Raw genomic sequence first — 19,767 nt, forward strand, 5'->3', positions numbered from 1 at the left:
TCAGTTGTCTAAGTGTAGTTTTCAGAGAAATAGTAGAATAGTTATGACTTTTACTCAAGACTTTTTACTTTATCGTAAGTGGATCGATTACTCCGTAAAATAAGCAAATAGTGGATATACATTTATATTTTATAAAATAATAGATAGTGAAATTGGAAATCTTGAAAACTCTTATCTGCTCGTTCAGATTTTAACCTTGCTGAGTGTACTTACGTCGAAATAGTACTATACATATAGGCCCGTTCATTCGACAGTTAAAGTAATAAATAAAGGCATTCCGATTTTTAATAATTTTATTGTGTTTTCTCTCATATTTACATCTCAACATAGTAACTAGCATTTAATGAAACGGCAATCTAATGTAATAATAATCACAAATCATTCACAATGTGCTCATTTTGATACTACTGTCTCGTAGATTATTTCTTGAAAAAGTTTTTTGTCTCATATGATGTTTTAATTTATACAATAATAAAAATCACTGCTATTCGGCGCAAAAAAGCCCCTTGATTCTTACATCACAGGAGAACTATTAATTTTTTACCTTAATTTTATACTTCGTAATTTAAAAACGACACTTATTTCTTACTATACTATTTAAAGAAAGCCAGTCCAAAAGCCAAAAGTAAGCATTAACTAAGACTAACTTGTAATGCGTATATTTTTCCCACAAAGATTTACACAATATTTAATTAAACGTATATTTTCAATGAAAAATTTTCGAATGTCTATCCTTAATAAGACATTATATGCCACAACCAAAAACTGAACGCCGCAGCTTTAGGAACATAAAATATATCTTAGAATAAGTTCAAATTATGTTTTATACTTGCGCTGCGACTTCTCTATATTATCAAACATTCCCCACGCTCATTAACGATTCAAAATGTACTAGGCTGTTGGCGCCTGGGTACAAAAATAAGATATGAATATTTATATAAGTAATATTTTATACATTTAAATGTATTGCTTTATAAAATACTTTATAGTAGTGTTACTTATGGCACCACATGCGTACAGAGCTATAAATTCTTATTTACATTATATCATAAATATTTACACAATTTGTAGATCGCTAGGAATTCTAGGAGGACGGGCTTGTCATGTATCTTATAATATCTGCCCGCCGTCCTCTATAAACTATTGGAAGACCATGATTCTTGTTCTACGTAATGCGAGCACCTAATCAATGTCACTATAAACCTTAAAACTATATACTTATAATAACTGATCATAAATTAGGACTCACTTAAAACACTTACGCCCTCTGTACTTAAAGTATATAAAAGCATTAGGTACTTAGAAATGAAATTATATCACAATTTATTAAAATGAACTCGAAATTTATACAAACTGGTTTAAGTACAAAGTAACGGAACATGACTATTGCATATTACAATTCCAATGGTTGCAAATATAGGAACGATAATGAATTTTATGACTAAATACTATCTTAAATGTCTTATCCAATACAATCACATTTTTTTTATAATTTTTCCTAGTATTAACTCAAAGAAATCTTAACATAGTTACTTCTAAATTAACATATTATGACTGGAAGTGACTATGATACGAAGTTCGAACAACATTTTTACACTATCACAAAATGTTAAAACCTATTCTTGGTATTTTTTTCAAAAAGGAATAAATAAGTTTACCTAATCATAAAATTGAAAATAAGCAGATACTCAAAAATATAATATTTGTAGGTATGTAGATACATGTTGGTAGTCATATGTGGATATAAACGAGAAGGAAAATTAATTATAGCTAGCTCTGTAGCACGTAAACATGCGAACATAATGTTAGTTGTATTTTTACAAGTAAAAGCGTAATTTATTGCCTTCCCCAGATATAAATTGAATCTGAATCAATAAGTTTATATCTAAATTTATTTGCGAATGTTGATATTTTATGAAATATTCTTCTCAAAAGGTAGAATGTGATTCGAAACTTGATTTCATGTCAATTTGTTTTGCCCTAAAATAATGTTATGATTAGGAATTCAGTCAACTAAAAATGATAATGTCCTGCTATCATCACTAAAAATAATCATTATAAAATACGAAAATAACAAAATTTCAGTTTATTGTCAATAGGGAAATCATTGTAAAAGAACTAACTTTGGTCCCTTGTGGTCCTAGGTGTTACTTAACTGCAATTTGAATTTGTAAATGGGATATAATATTTTATTAACAACAAGGTATATAGGTATAACGGCCACTTAAAAAGTGGAACTGAATTATATTTCTTATATGATTAAGAGGTAGATTGTAATTTCTAGAACCGCGTAAACTAGAACTGCCGGCGTGTCCAGAGAAAGTTTCTGTGGTCGCTCCGGCGCTGGTGGTATACATGTGTTGGTTTCGGTCAAGATAACTTCGATTCAAATTAAACAATAAAAATGAAAACAAGATAAAAAAGGATGTCGCGCAATTAATTTTTTCGAAAGAAGACAACTTTGTTTCTATAAAATAGGCAATATTAGATTGGCGCAACATTGTAAGTTCAGTTGCTTTAAATCTTATCTCAAGTTATCTTCACCGTACATTAAATTTACTGTAGGACTTATCCATATTCGGGCTTATACTACGTACTCAAGAAGTAGTTAACTACTTTAGACACGTATTTTTCAGTCTTTGTAGTTTTATCACGGATGCACGTTTAACTAAATGTTCTAGTTTAAAGTATTTTCGTACTGCACCGTAATTAAAGCATTTTCAAGGAATAGTTCGGACACTGCACAAATGCTCAGAAGTGTACGTCTCGGACGTCGGTGGGGGTGGCGGCGTTACTGTGCACTTTGTCCTGCGGAGGGGGGGTCCAGCCTGCCGCCTCCTTGCGCTGGCCGTTTGGGTCGGAGAAACCGCGCTCCTCAATCATATTGTTGACCATCTGCTCGACTTGTTCCAGGCATGTTTGGAGGCAGTCCTGTAAAAATTTATGAATATTAATCATATTTTTTAATTGAAAGTCTTCCTGGTTGTTCGTAATTTTCTTACTGTATGTAAAAAACCCATTTAGAGATTATTACTGCCAATAGATTATAGTGATCTCGCATTAATTATATTCTCTCTGTGATTATTCAAGATTATTATTATTGATTATTTTTATTTTTTTTGATTCTATCACGAAATTTCGTGTGCTATCTGTTGTCTAAAAATGTTATATATTACATTATTATTATGTTTATATAAAAAAAATACAACATTCAATGTTGAACGTCAAACGTACCAAGTCTATGCGCGTGAGTTCATGGAGCCGCTGCAGCTGGCCATCCAGGCCGAGCCCGCGAAGCGCAGCCGCCACGGCGCACGCCGCCAGCGTGCTTGCAGACTGCAGTGTGAACGTAAAATCTGTAAAGAAAAAAACGTTTAGATAGTTCAGATACTATAATTAATTTGAAACACATTTTTCAGGGTATATAACTCTACTTATATTTCGATTTCTTTTTTGTTCATCAGCATGTTAGATAGATTAAACTCTTTATTGCATTATAAGAGTAAAACGTACAAAACAGCACAAAACAGATTATGTTATGTTGAAATTAAACTGTTAATTTAATTGGGTCTAATATATGACTGACATAAGCGAATTTATCACAGTAAATAGGATCATGGCCAATGGTTTACTAGGTATTTCAAAGGATTAACTGCCGTTATCTGCTTAGTTCATAGCTAACCTTTAATAATTTATTACAAGACCTACATGCATGCATAATTATATGCGAATATTGCAGTTCAATTTAAAGAAAAACAATTGATAGTATTCAACAGCAAAATACGTATTAATCATTTGGGAAAATAAATAAGTTACTGAGTAAATTTTCACTCGCATTTCTTCGGTTTTGTTTATTAGAAGAGAGGTTTGATCAGACAAAGAAATGTTGCTTTCTCCCTCGTCCAGTCACCCATTCGCCCCTCTCGGAAGGTTGGCGAGCGTCAAAGGAGCCGGCAGCCGCCCCGGCGACCGCATTCCAGCCTGCGCCAGCGCAAGCGCAACGCGATTCACTCGAATATTTCTCACGGGCTTTGGCGAACCCATTATACTTACGAGTCCGTACACTGCCTATACATGCACCGATTTGGACTTGGATTTCTCATTTATTCAAGAAAAACACTTGAAATGTTTAATTATGTGGAATGACAAGAGAGCACTGTATTAATGAGGACATATGAAGAAATGGTAATGCATACTAAAATGGTGCTCATAAAACATCCATTAAGGCATTGTTCGCATTATTGGGATACTATTTCAAACTTATTGGGGTATTTTTATAAAATAGCTAATAGCTCTATTCACGGATATACATTTCAAGGAGGATTTTTTTCAATTTTACTGTCACATATACATTTTGGGCCATTGCGCGTTTTAGTTATAAGTATTTACCTATTCAAATTTCTTTTGTTTAGATTTCATATCTTGTTAAACTTGGTAGGTACAGTTATCATAATGCCAAACGTATAGTATTAGTAGAGTAATATAAAAAGTTTAATGTACTAAATTACGTTCCCACGCTTCCATAAGAGCACACAACGAAGCAATGCGCGAAACCACAGCCACTTTCGAGACATGAGGACGTGCACAAAACGAAAAGGCTTCAAGGGCCCTCCATTCATCATTAAGTAGATCCCATTATACCGACCAATGTATGGATATCGAACACGCTTTCAGTTCATTTAAAATATTTTTTTTTAATTCCCATGTCGGCATTCCCGAGATAAAGAGGAACGGGCAGAGAGAACGAAAAACGAACGACACAACGAGAGCGGCCGCTCACTAGGAGCATTTGCATAATCTGATGTTAATCAAACAGAGAAGTTCTGGCTTCGCCTCGCTGGTGCATTGAGTATCAAAATGCACAACTACCGTTCAATTGGGCGACGCAGACACGTTCAGTTTCAAGTCTCAAATGTCTCTAGAAGTCATATCAAATTTGCGTTAAGTAGACGACTTAATTAACATTAACTTTGAGTTCTTGACATAGTCATACTATGCTTTCAAAGCATTCATAGGACACACATGCAGCGGATGCGGTGCCATTGGAACCTAATTAGTCGGTAGGTACGTGATCAGCTCTTTACGATAATAGACGGGGACATTACCTCCTTTGCAAAATAACTTTATAATGACTGCTCATTGTGTGATAAACAATCTAAAAAGAAATGAAGATTAATTATTAAATCACGCTCTACTACTACGGGATCAGATGCGTATCTTAATGTACAAGTTTCGAATTCGGCCTGAAGAGGCTTTTTTTCGAATCGTCTAAAATAAAAGTTGTAAATGTACATTGATCAAAGGATCGCTATGTTGATAGGGCTTGGCAGCCATCAGCAGTGACATAATGATCGCACTGCCCTTGAACATGGGCTAGTAATGTGGTAACAGACGAGCGGCGCGGCGGCGCTATTCGCGAGGTGAACGCTCCCGCGAGGCCGCATCGCTGTGCCTACCGGAACAAACACCCGGGCGGCCCCACGCTGCTGATGACTATTCGATATTCGCCACCATAATAGTTCACGTGTGATCACTACCCATCCGAACTCAAACTTCGGCCCGCAAACAAACGTCTTCACGCCAGAGATTCCCATTTTACTCCTTCCGACTGAAGAAACCCGACTCAATCAAACTTTATTTAAAAAAAAGCTTATAATTTACCTCCAACGGTGGAACAGTGCGAAAAATGTCAGCTTTAAAAGAACTCATTACAAATTTAATATCCCAGCGAGTTATGATTCCAGAGTAAATTGTGCCATTCAAATAATGATACATAATGCGGGCTCGCACAATATTGCGGTGTTCCTCTGCGACACGGTCTCGTGGCTCGAGGGGAACAAGCCAACACATCGTAACCGATGTTATACGGTTATAGAATAGTAATGTTTATGATAACAAATTAACTACCGACCGATCGGAACTAGCAAACGAAAAAGGCGATTGATTTCCAGCAGAAGAGAAGTGTTGAAATGCAAATTAGTACAAGCCATAAAATGTAAATTGCATTAACTTTGGCTGACAAGTAAGAGATGATATCCTTTGAGCAACTGAAATAAAAGAGTGGAACTTCTTGAGCAAAAAAACAAGACGACGGCGGCGGCGAACAACAAAAACCGTTGCACAAAAACATATGATCCCATGAGGGTTGCGGGGGGGTGTCGGGCGGGGCGGGGAGTCCCGAGGCGTGCTGGAATGCGCTCTGGCGAGCCGCGTGGGAGGCGCCGCCAGGACACACACAGCCTGAACCTCACTTTACCCTCACTGTAAACAAACCTATTCGCGTTTCACACCCGCAGCCTCCTCACCTTTTCTTTGAATATGGTTTCAATGCATTCAATATTATTCAATGCAACATTATTTTTCACTCATTAATAAGTATGGAGTGCCCATGTAAGTCTGATGAATATTTTCGCAAACCGACTGCAATCTTTACCTTCCAATTTTTAACAACATGAACATCATCAAATACCTACCAGACAGTACGTAATAGACAACTAGTTTTTCAATGAGATTCGTGTGAAAGAGCAAAAAGGTTCAGTGACATGACGAGGAAAGCGCGCCGGCTCCGCATTGTCGTGACGTGATGTGCTATCAAGATGCTAATTATCGTCTGCCACGGCAAACAAGGCCGCACCATTGCCGGTTTCTATTCACTTGATATCAGATTTTTGGAATTTAGAAACATGACATACTTATAATCACGTCTATACCCCTTGCGGAGTATCCCTTCCCTTGGAAATTAGTAATAAAGAAATTATATTTTAGTATCATCAAATAATGTCGTTCATACTTATCGCACAAATACAAAACTTTTCCCAATGTTTGACTTTTGAGTTAATAACGGACGGTCACAAAGTTTAAAATCTTACCGTTAGCTGCTAGAGAGATGAAGGTCTGCGCGTGCCTCTGCACCATGTGTGTATCCACCAACCCCCGCAGGGGCAGCCGCGACAGCAGCAGCGGCAAGAAGTCGTGTGCCGTCACGCCGGCCACGTCCCACTTCAACTTCGACAACACCAGCAGCTCCCAATGCTGCAACAAACATTTCACTTTCAAACACTACCAATTAGTACCTAAATAGCATTATCAATACTAATAGGTAGATAAAATTTGTAGCTTAGATCATTTGCTTTTACTACTACTAATCTTCGAAATACTGAACAGATCATAAAAATACATTTACCGTTAAAAAGGAACATTATGTATGTTCGGGTGTTATGAGCTAATTCGTACTACAACAGGCGAAACCGTGGCCGGCCGCTAGTCTTTCATATTCCTTATATTTTATTGTTTTCGTTTTGCAAAATCTTTTATTTAAACGCACGATTTAAAGTTTCATGTGCATTTCTCTTAAGATTGTTGACTAGTCTAGTAGTCAGTACTACTACTTACTACTACTCTCATTTGTTTATTTTATAAGTATGTACTATTTTCTTGTTACAGTGTAAATTTTTATGCAATGAAGATATTACAAACAAACATTTTTATAACAGTTGTTAGTTTTATTGGTTACAGTTTGTTTCATTCTATTATTTGGAACAAACATTGTTTAGTTCAATTGTAAACGTGGCATTTCAATGCAGTTCCAGGAACGGTGCGTAGGTAGGCTCGGTCCCACATTGTTCAGATGTGTGCAATCAGACGTGGAAACTATTAATCTATTCATAAACTGGCCAACTGACTAAAATAATATAATATGGAAGCTGGACGTGTCCAATGCTTTTAAAACAAATATTTGTTTGCCAGATATTTAGAAAAGGAAAAAGAAAGACGTTCCACGATAGTTGTTGCTCTTGCAAATAAAATACAATTCGTGATAATCTTACACAATGGAATAGGAGTCACATAGCATCAGAATTCTATTGTAATATCGATTGTTTGTTATAAGAATAAATTACCAGTTATGTAGGTAACAGAGAAACTAAGTACCTACTTTGCGAGAAACACAGAATGTAAAATTTTCATGACAAAAGTTGACTTTCACGCGAGTTCAACGCGTTTATCTTATCGTTTTATTTTGTTGACAGCTGTAAGTTGACCTAGATTAAATTAATTAACATTCACAAAAACGCAATACCGACTGATATCATGACGGTTAATTTTATGAATAACTTGATTATTCAAGTATAGCAAAACACTCATACTAAAAGCGATGCATGTTCGTTGACAGATAATACTCCATGTTTACTTAACTCAATCGCCGGGGTCGGGCGCGGGTGCGGTACTCCGACAAATACCATTACTACCATTCAAATTCTTATCTTAACCACTTAAAGTTAGAGTCTGTTATCGGTTGACATGATGATGTGTTTAGGATCTGTTGGTTTTCAATACGCAGTTTATGAATGAATCAAGTCTCATCACTGGGAGTTGAAATCGGGCCGATTGTCAGTACGAGCAACATTATTGTAGCGTCAACACATGCAGTTTGATATAAGGATTTTTAGGCGTCTGTAAAATAATAATCCTAGGCAATACAAGTCAGCTGTAAGTGAAAGATACAACAAAAGGACAGCAGAGAGTTAACGATGTGGTGGTATGCGGGTCGACCGCGAAATGAAAAGATTCGGTCTTTCGTAGAAATGTCGAAGCGACCGGTTGAAAAGCTCTTCGAAAACAATGCGCTCATAAAGCATTCACCGCAGATGCCGCTGCACGCGATGGCAGACGGATATATCTACACTTATCTGCTAGTTCGTTATTTATTGACCGTGTTCCTTTCTTATATGACATCGTCTGTTGTATTAAAGCCATAATCAGCTGTGGGTAAAAGGCGAGACGATGGGAACGTGCGCGTGGGTATGTATTGAACCTGAGACGAATGGAATGCAGCTCGTAAAATTCCAAGCAGTGTTCATTAGAAGAGGTCGGGTGGGCCGCAGCCGACGAGTTTCAGCCACAGCCAATAAAGCAAACTATGCAAACAGCTCTCGGTGACCAGTGCCCGGTACATGTTTGCTGAATTCCACTTTGCTTTCCCATGCTTATTCCAATTTCAACGAAAGGTGCGACTGCGTCGCTGTTAGAACCAAACAATAAGCTCGGTGTCGCGTGGCTGCGTTCCTGGGACAAAACAACTGTGGAATATTCCAGATTTATTAAATGTTGCAATTGGCATGAAAACATGTCAAATCTTTACTATTTGTCTCTCTTGTATGTATGAGATCATAATGTATCAGATTTTCCGGTATCCTTGTTACGAATATAAATGGTTAGGATTTTACGTAAAAATTAGTTACATTTTTCAAATTGCAGTCAACGATGGGTGTCTTTTCCGCATTACAATGTTCTCTCAGATCCCATCCAACTATGATAGTTATCAGTCGGAAACTTAACAAGTAAGCGTTGAATACTAAAGTTGCGAACAAAACGTGTAAGGCATGCAAAATGTTGCAAAGAATTACGTAAGTCGTTATCATCAGCGAATTCCAGCTAAACGTCATTGGTTTTTTAACGCTTACAAAGTGTAGATCATTACAGCCATTCAAGAAGTGTTTCTTTGTTGAGTGAATTTAAAAGGTTATTGTATCGATGAAAAGCATCAGACTGAGTAGACGTTCATGGACAGTCGAGTCAGAAGTTGCTGGGCTGCGTTCCGCGACTAACCACAAAATTTTCATTTTTTCTTTCCTCGCCGCCTCCCGCATAGTACGCAGAGTTGTCCAACCAGTTGGAATTTTATTACCATCGTTGGTCCTTTCGACTTATATCCTTCAATTATTGCAACGTTCAATATATTTATGGTGTGATCACACACACGTTTCTCTTATTGATTGTTATGGGACACTTGATATCACTTAATAATTGTCATATATTTTGGTTTTACAACATTGGTTGAAGTCAAATAAATTACTTAAAACTAAGTTTACTACCGCTTCCAAAGCGTCTGTCCAGAAGAATCAGTAAAAAACCGCACTGCAGCATTTTCTTCAACAACGTGAACCTCACAACTATCCAAACTTCGAATAGAAATATGGACAAGAGAATACATTGCTCCGATTAATAGACTTATATGAAATTAAAAAAAAAAATCGTTGTTGGAAATAGTTAAATTTGCTAAAACTATCTAATTCATTGTGAATTCAGCGTTGTAACAGGGTAGAGGTTATATTTTATTTAAATCAAACACAGTTACTATCTGAAAGTAGGTGGCTCAAGCTGATAACATTATGATATTTTCACAATTGCATAGTTTTCTTGTACGTTTAATAACTAATTGAATCTTTGAACTAAAAATGCTAATCTTGTTAGAGTGGAAGTATTTGTTCGGAACAGGTAAGCTCTGCCGATGTTGATGTAAGATCGGGGAAGTTCCTTGCTCTTGCGCCGGAAACAAGGGTTCGCCGTGAGATCGGCAAACAACGCCGTGCTAATATGCTCATTCTCATTCCTCATATTCTAAACAACAGATTTCATTTCCTTTACTGATATATTATGGCTAAGCGAGTATAAGATTCAAATGGCAACCAACAAACCAAATTAACTTTTACGTTAATCGAATCTTAACAATTCATTTTTATTATGAATCTACATGTGAAATTACACATGTTCTTTTATTAATAATAATGACCTTAACAATAATTTGCGGTCAAATTTGAGACAATCTGCTACTACACTAAAGCAAATTCTGTTTTTTCAGCTGTTTTTCTTTGATATAGACACGTCAAGATTGCGTAACAATGTAGGTACATAGTGCAGCACTAACAATAGAAATCTAAGAATACTTTATGCGCGAATTACAAAACTCAAGAATATAAGAACAACATAGGTTGTTGTGCACCATAATCAGAACATGTTATTGATTCGGTTTACCCGGAACTATTCGCTGCTGGTAGTATTTAACAACCTCTTACATTTATCGGTGACGACCGACAAAGATAAAAACGGGAACGGTACCGCGCGCACTACTTCACTGCTTTATGCTGAGCAATAAAATTGTAATCATATGTTCCATTACAGCCAACATAGAAAATTGTGAATAGAATACATGTAACGTTATAGTTTAAACGAAACTTAAATCCCTTATGCCTATAACAATGTTGTATTTAATACTAGTATTTTGTAGAACAGCAGAAAATAGTCTAGAAATATTGAAAGAAAAGGCAAACGAAGCCTAATCTACTGTATAGATAGCCTGACTAGCTACAGTAGAATGGATTTCATGGAGGCAACACAAAATGAAATCATGGTGGCTATGCATTGGACCGTTGAAATCTACCTAAGTTTTGGAATATATAATATATAATATATATAATAATAAAAAGAAAGGAATTTCCCAATTTAATTTATTCTATTCTATTCTAGAAAGTCAGTTAACGACACAGAAATTCGGGTAATTCGGCAAGACCAGCCACTATTTAAGCGACGCGATATTGAATTTTCTCTTTTGTCAAACTGGCACCGCGGGTCGTAAACTTATGCTTCAATTATAATAAACGTTTACGTCGAGAGTGTGGATGTGAGAACGCGCGAGGTTTTATGGTCGGGCGGCGCGGGAACTCGCCGGGAACCCAATATTAGCCGGGCTCGGTCTCGGATGCCAGAGCTCTTTTTGCTCGGGGCTGCGCCATCGAGCGCGCCGACCAGACGGCCTGCTCAATCAAACCAATCATTCACTCATCACCTATTTTCTACATGTGCTTAAAGGGGTATTGCGAAAGTTTATTTAAATTATTTTTTTTTTTTTTAAATAATTCAAAACATGTAGGAGTGGAGACTGGTGCCCGTGCTAGGCTCCGAAGATCCTGTGTTACGGGTCACCATTATATATCAAAATTAAAAAAAGGATAAGTTCTTTGCGTCCTGGCGAAAGGTTAGGTCAAGCGTACACTAATCTGAGGAATTCACAAGAGAGTGCTGAATGGAATGAAGCGAAAGATGTATGTGAGATTTCATATAGGTACCTATGTAAAACTGCACAGCTTATCACCGATAATGTTTGTAACGGGAAGTAACAAACACCTCAGACGATTCAAGCTCATGGCATGTTTAATAAACCTGCATTATACGAGCGGAACATGCATGGAAACAAGATAATGTATGTAAATAACGATAATTAAAATGCAGATATTGGAGAAAAACTCAATAGAAACTTACAGCCCGCCGGAAGTTGTGCGCTGCACTGTGCACACGGTCGGTTGGTATCGGAACTTATCACAACTATTATGCCACAAGCAACTAGTGTGCGTACTGTGTCCGATAATATCCAGTATAAGTACTTAATAAGTCCCATCAGTCCCAGCCATAAAGGCGGTTGAAAAATAATCTTCTATAGAAGCAAACGAATTTAAAAGCACTGAAATAAAGCGGTCTACGATATCTCGTAGACCCTCTACGAAAATGCTACGACGTTGGTTCAACGAAAAAAATATGTATAGGAATTGAATGATTTCTACGAGATATTTATTAAATTTTCTATCTAATTAAGTCATGTGATATTAAGGTAACGTAGTTAAAATAAATTTATAGTAAAACCTAATATGTGTGTATAATGTGTTGAGTTTTAATATCAATTAGCAGGTTTTATTGGAAACAATGATTTCGTTTAAAAGGGAAAGTGGATTGTTATGTAAAATAAAGATTTACAAAGACATACCTACGAACGATTGGAAAAACTCAAATTACATTAATGATATCTAACATGCCTGCAATGAGTCAGAGCGGCACATGTACGCGTGTGACTACGTATCGCTACATATGTTCGCGACGCCATTTATTATGCTTCAACTGAAAATACTAAATTGAATGTGCAATATCATTTATTGGCGAAGTTGTAAGATGCGGTTGGCGGCGTGAGAAAAAATAAGCGGCGGCGTTTCGGCTGTAATTGGTCTGATTACAACGCGGGCCCGCGCGGAGTCTTCCGAGAAGGCCCGCTCGTTAGGGGACAGTGTACGCGGGTCCTCAAACAGCTCACCGCATTCCTCGCCGCCTGACATCTACCTATAGGTACTAATTTCACATAAATAGGTACCTAATAATTGAACTTCCTGAATCGCTCCAATTATTCCTTTCCCGTCAATATTACTCATCGTATGGGTTTTAGCCTATTGTAGATATACATATATATTGTTACGCCTATTTAGTGATAGGCAGAGGTTACGTGCCACGATCCCAACAAACTTCTTACACTTCATCCACATTCATTTCTCCATAATATATAAGTACGTAAAGTAAATAAGCATTGTTCCACAAGTGCATAAGAATGCATTTGTAGGTAGAAACAGGTCGCATATGTTTATGCCGCTTGAAGATGTGGCGTGCACTTATTATCTACGGGGCCGGGGCCCCGGCGGGTGGCCGCGCCGCGCCGAAATGCACCGAATGCCGAATACATTACGTGAACGAATGCAAATATTGGAAATATTTTTACGGCGACACTTTGATGGCAAGTGACAGAATACTTTAAGAAACGAATGTTAGTAATGTGCCGAGAAGAGTGGTAAATGGTAAGAAGACTTTCGGAACTAACATAATGAGCCGACCCCACGTAGAGATTAGGAAATGTACCTAACAAGGAGGAAGACTTTTAGGCTGCTTCTCACGACCTGTTTTTGTCACAGTGGATCTATAAATGTTGCGAGTAAGCTCATTACAAACAATGTCAGAAAAGTACCGAGAAACCGCGAAGCAAACGTGTGGTATGAAAGATATTTTCAATTTTGGTAGAAGTAACCGCAGTATAAATTTAAACTAGACTTCAACTTCGTATCGGTGTCTGTCTAGTAAATACCCAAGAGGAAAACATTACATAGAATGTAACAACTAATAGTTTATAATAAAAATAACTTAAAGAACTAAATTTTATAGACGACAAATTATGCAAACGCAATTTAAATGTAAGTAAGTAATCAGGTACCGATATAAGTTGGGCAATAGTAGATGAATGGTTACAATTATATTTAGTGACGGTCGGAACCAAATGCAAAGAAAACAGTTTATTTATATCAGAATTATTAATAGGTCTCCATGTGATGTTAGAAAATAGCTTAGAAACATTTTGTTTGGCGAATAGAGCTAAATAGGTTGTAATGCTCTAATTCAAAAGATAAACAGAAGTATTACAACGTTATTCAATTACCAATATCTATACCGAATACTGATAACCATTTTCGGCAATTAGCATGAAACTTAAGATTCACGTAGATAACATATTTTCTCAGAAACCAGATGTAGGTATTTTTTGAGATGATAAACGTACCGTCGTAAATCTGGAATTCCAACATCTCACGGATGTTCAGACGGCGAATGATTTAGAAATCAGGCGAGAGAACGATAGGAAAGCGCTGAAGTGCTTCGTAAAATCATTGCCCGTGCGCAATGCAAAAAGCGGTTGCAAGAAATGCACGGTTAAAGAAATCAGCTGTTTCCGCGACGAAGAAAGTTCATTAAAACGTCTCGTTATCAACGGAGCTCAGCAGAGCGTGTTGGCGTGCAGCAACACCATCACCATGCCGTCGTTAAAACATACTATGTATTAAAAAACATAATTGTAAAAGCCCTGGTAATTGTAAGCTGGGTTACATCTGTTTGTTTACCAAATTTAATATCAAAAAGAAAAAATAATTCAATGATATTTGCATTGAATTATTTTTTCATCAAGAAGATCCTCCAGGTTCATTTTGCAAATAATAATCCCACCCCATCAGCCATCCATGTCCCACTGCTGATCTGAAGCTTTTTTTTCTTCCAAAAAAAATATATCCATTGTCCTCTCAAAAAAGTTCAACAAATAGCCTAGAATATTCACTTTTTGGTGAAAAAAGAATAAGAGTAGCTTGCGGTAAATAACAAAAGGTCACTCACACAAAGGTCTGCTAGAGTGATACTGTTGGCCGTGTAGAAGATCAGGAGGTCTGCTCCAAGACATCTCGACCCGGGTTCTCTTAACTTGGAGGCTAGAAGCAGGCATGTCGTGCCTAGCAGCTGAACTTGACTCTTCCCCACCCTACACACGCTAAGGAACCGGTCGAGGTATGACACAGCCAAGGGAAACACCTCGTCTTGGCAATTTTGGTCTTCACACACCTGTAAAAGAACACTTGGGTTAGCGATTGAAGTCAAAAGTGTTAAAACAAATTTTTCAAAAGTAACGGCCAGTTCTTACTGCGTACCGCCGCACCCAGGCCAAGTCGGTTTATCGTCCGGAATTCCCGATAACCTATATATAAATTATTGCGATAAATACAACATTGCTTTCCTGCAGTTGCTTTTCTTATCAGGCTAAACTTATGTTCCTTTAAGTACTGTAACATTTCTATTTCTAACTCTCAGTTCTAACTAGACCGCTAAGCTACTTACAAGAAATTTCATAAATACAAGTATATTAAATGCTATTGTTCGAAATAGGTTGTTTTAATGTAATTTAAGTTTGTTTCTTGTTATGTTTCTTGATTATGGGTAAATGTTTTGTTTGGTAATTTGGACTTCTAACATTTAAGTCAGATCTCAAATATAACTGACTTCAAGTCAATAATGGATACGATCCTTGCCAAAACATGGGCACTTTATTACTTTCAGTTTATCAACTAAAAACCATTGGGTGCTTCGCCATGATCAAGTTGTAATGTCGGCTTAATACTCTTAAAATATTTGGCTAAATGTAATAACGATAAGATGAAAAGCCTTATGAACTAGCCCTTAGATTTCAACAGCAGGAAAATCGGAAAACACTCCAATAAATGTAAAGAGTCATGGGAGGACACGGTTATCATTAATTTGATTTAAATGAGATCGGTCCCTGCAATCCGCGCATAGTTTCGCACGGTGCGCGGTATCTCCAAAGTCATAGTAATATAGTCACTATTTCCGAGTCATAAGGGTTCATGCAGGATATTTGATGAATGAGAAAACAAATTAAAAAAAGTCAGATATGGCGCGCTAGAAGAAATACCTACATTCTAAAGTTGGATAAATGTAAATTTTTAATTTTGAACTCTCTGGGCCCTGGGATAAACTCAAATCTTTATTGAAATTTATTAGCAGATTTAAATATTATGCAAGCACGAGTTTGTTTAAAAAATATAAGTTTACCTTCTGCACTTCGATATTTTGCATTAGGTACCTACTAATGTAACGCGAGTCTCGGATGTGTTCTCATATCTTCGAATGGCAGCTTCATGAAATATGTTTATGTACTTATTGCTGCCTTCTTATATCAGCTGGTCTCACGCTCGTGAGCTGTTAACGGATGTAAGCCACGGTTCTCATGCAACAATAGAATTGAACTGAATTGGAAACGAAATGACGTTTTGTATGTGCGACTTCCTATAAAACTTAGTTCCTAGTTAAGGTTACGGAACTTTGCGAAAGTCGGGTTTTTGCTTTATCTTAGTACCTATCTAGGAAGATACTTCAGAACATTTTTTTTGATCAGTGAATGGGTAGGTACCTACCTACGATGAGTCATATGGTAATAAATTGTTCATCACATGCCATAGTAAGTTTGTGCTTAAAACACAATAATATATAGGTAGGTATCTGAACGAACCGGCAATCTTATAACTTCCAACACTTAATGATCAAATTGAGGCCAGACCAAAGCCCAAATGGAGGAAATAGGAATTGAACCATGGGCGGATCTATGAAAATATAAACTTGCACGCTGGGGGTCGAACCTAGTAGTGATGTAGCAAAACCGGCATGATTATCAATTTAGGCCTACCTACCTTAACGACGAAGATCTAATCAACAATCGACACCTACCAAAACTTTAGTATTTATCATTAGGTATCAAAAGAACCGATTCCATACATACTTAAGATTTGATTCGCTAAGCGAGTTGGTAAGCACAAAACTATCTGCGCAAGCCAAGTAACATAGAGGCGAGTACCTACAAGTTAAATGTCATTGACCTTACAGGCAAGAGTGAGGATCGTTTCGGTCTGCTTGTGCTGAAACGTGGTATGCGACTGGTTTAGTTTAGGTGAGGTGTTCGCATCGCAGAGCTTCACGGAGTAGCAACAAGGCAACAAGCATGCGCCTGCGCCGTCTACTCTTGGAATGACGTCAGCGCGCGTCGCCGGCGCGCATTTTGTGCCGACTCCACGTGGCCTCAGCCCGACGCATCTCACAGCTGATTATCTACGTATTGTACTTATCATACTCGTATCATTGCCTACATAGCACTACAGGTATTGTCACGCTAAGTAAAAGTTCGTAAATCCGGTATTTGTTTCGTGGTTTATAAAATAGAATCATTCGTTTTTACCTACGTTAGAAGGTAGGTATCCCGTAGAAATAACATTTTTAAAAATACCAAATTAAGATTAATGAAATCATGCAATACAGACTGAAAAGGAATGAGTACTATACACAGATAAAATGCCCGTCCGGCCGGCGTCAGCTGTGTGTCAAAATCAGCTGATTATTCAAATAGAACGAGCAAGTCACATCGGTCGCCGACCGCCGCCGCCCGCGCCCCTTGGGGCCCCTTTTAGTACCTAATCTAAACTGGAACTTATGACCTTACAATTTTACGATCTAAACCTAGATATTTTCGTTTCGTGATTATAGTGACAATTAAAACTGCATCAATACTACTTTCGCACCTAATCATCTAACAAGATTCCAATAAGAGAAAATTATGTTGCAATCAGCTGATCATGTAAACAATGCTAAATGAACGCCGGATTCGAATACACTTACCAAGATTTATTGATCAAACACTGCTGAGAACACGAATACAACACTGCACAATTTGGCTTTTTGGCGTCAAGTAGAAGTTATGAATCAAGGGGTTCGGGCATGGTAAGGCACCTATGGTTTCCAAGAGCGTAACGTGGCGAAGACATACAAGGGCCACTCGTGCTGCTACGAGCAAGGTGAGTACCTACACGTGGCCGGAAAACGCGACAAAATGGCGAACGTTCGGGTCGCGCGGGTGGAGCGGCGGTGTGGGTGCGGCGCGGCGCGGGTGCGCTCACCTCTAGCATCCACTCGGTGACCAGGCGTCGCATGTGGGGCGTGATCTCATGCTGCACGGTGTCGAAGTAGTTGGCGGTGACGGCGTAGCGCTCCTCAGTGCGCAGGAGGTTGTCCAGCACGCGCCGCCGCAGCAGCACCGGGTCGTGTGCAGCCGCCGGCGCCGGCGCAGCTCGCGACGGGCCTTCGCTGCTGCTACTGCTCACACGCTCCGCGCACAGGAGCTCCATCTCACACCGCACTGCGGCTTATTGACGGTTGGTCTCGCGGTGTTGACAGACTGAGTGCGTGAACAGCTGATCGTGCGTGAGCGGCGGTGTGAAGCTAGGCTACAATTCAATGCGACAGCGACGAGAGCCCGAGTCGCAGTGAGCGGCTGAGCGGCCAGTGTGGTGTGCGCCGGCCGTCGAACATATGATCGGCGGGTGGCGGGAGGAGCGCGGGGAGGCGGAGCCGTTGAGGCCCGCACGCAGGTTTCTCCCTCGATGTTCAAATAATAATACATAACACTTGCTCGCTCCCACTTCACTATTTTCTTCTCTTTCCACTTAGGTAACAACATTTTGTAAGTCAAATCTTTTATTACCGACTTATGTATACTTATTCGAAAAATAAAATAATGTATAAGTAGTATCTTAAGTTCCCTTAAAAGCTTTCTAGAATTTTTTGTAGCTATGATATATATAAATAAATTTTTACCCTTTGTAGGCCATCATTACAAAATAGAAAAGTACAGTCACAATAAAAAGTGTTTTGTTTTGATGTAGTAGTTAGGTAGCTAAGTATTGTTTATTGCAACTTTTTAAACCAATCCAAAATGTTGGTAGGTAAATGTAATAAAGATACCTACCTACTTGGTGTTCTTATCTACATAAATGGTAGGCTATGTAAAGTAATAAACTTGTGTTTAAATAAAACTCTTGTAACCTAGTTAGATCAGTCCCATTCAAACTTCCCATCCCATAAAATAAACGAAAGTTAGTTAAATATTATTAGCCGTACTGCTTATGGGTATATAGGTTCTTTTTGAATTAATTGAAACTGTTAAAGAATAACAGTTTCAATTAATTCAAAAATTATAAATTACACATTAAAGCTATATAAATAAAAAAGCAATGTTATAAATGATATTAACCGATATTAATTGTATAAATATCATGTTTAAGTTAGTAACCTACCTACGAGTACATACTTTAATAAGGTAGATGACAAGCCATTCCTTACATAATTTATTTTAAATGGTTAGGAACAAGTAATTTGATTGAAAAGAGGATTTTTTATTTATTTGTTTACTAGCTGTTGCCCGCGACTTCGTCCACGTAAATTTCGAGTTGAATCTTGATCATACAGTCAGATACAGACAGACAGACAAAAAATGAATCTATCCATTTCAGTCAAAAATACTAAATGTACAAATATTGTTACTGTTTTATTATATGTATAGATTATTTTTTAGTAAAGTTTACATTAAAAATTCTTCTTTCTTATGGTGTCCCGGTTATATCCTCATCTTTCTGGAGAAGAGTGCTCCCGGCGCGCCCTTTTGACCATGATCCTGGATTAGGTAAGTCAGTCATCTGACCTCCGCAACCTTTCGGAATCAGGGGAACCAGGAAATTGGATGACATGGTAAAAGCTGTACTAGATGAATATTTCTATTCCCTTAGAAGCTTTTTATGGCATCAATGGGGAAAAGTTAATATTCTAAAGTACTGGGAACCACACGGTACTATTAAAAACTGTTATTTGAAATAGCTTCATCTACTAATGTCATGAATGTCACAGGGTCTAGACTTTACTCAATGAACCTCATGGAGTGTTCATGTTTAGATGAAATGAGGTTCC

General features: G+C 37.7%; 1 protein-coding gene across 1 annotated transcript; it reads right to left on the reverse strand.

The window, feature by feature from the left end:
• Positions 1-275: 275 nt before the first annotated feature.
• LOC106131313 (G1/S-specific cyclin-D3) lies at positions 276-18,431 on the reverse strand. Its single transcript, XM_013330376.2, has 5 exons — positions 17,925-18,431; positions 14,806-15,027; positions 6,870-7,032; positions 3,235-3,356; positions 276-2,931 (listed from the first exon to the last, which is right to left on the reverse strand). Exons 1-5 carry the CDS (start codon positions 18,150-18,152, stop codon positions 2,752-2,754), a joined length of 915 nt encoding a protein of 304 aa, XP_013185830.1. The 5' UTR covers positions 18,153-18,431; the 3' UTR covers positions 276-2,751.
• Between the last annotated feature and the right edge of the window lie 1,336 nt (positions 18,432-19,767).

The sequence above is a fragment of the Amyelois transitella genome, chromosome 6, assembly GCF_032362555.1.
Source record: "Amyelois transitella isolate CPQ chromosome 6, ilAmyTran1.1, whole genome shotgun sequence".
NCBI classification, from domain to species: domain Eukaryota; kingdom Metazoa; phylum Arthropoda; class Insecta; order Lepidoptera; family Pyralidae; genus Amyelois; species Amyelois transitella.

Bases quoted from the DNA above. Each gene is read 5' to 3' on its own strand.
- LOC106131313 (XM_013330376.2), bottom strand. From the start codon at position 18,152: ATGGAGCTCCTGTGCGCGGAGCGTGTGAGCAGTAGCAGCAGCGAAGGC. The intron at 7,033-14,805 runs GTGAGTGACCTT...TGTTTGTTGCAG, and splicing joins TCACTCTAGCAGACCTTTGT to CATTGGGAGCTGCTGGTGTT. The intron at 2,932-3,234 runs GTACGTTTGACG...AAATTTTTACAG, and splicing joins AACTCACGCGCATAGACTTG to GACTGCCTCCAAACATGCCT.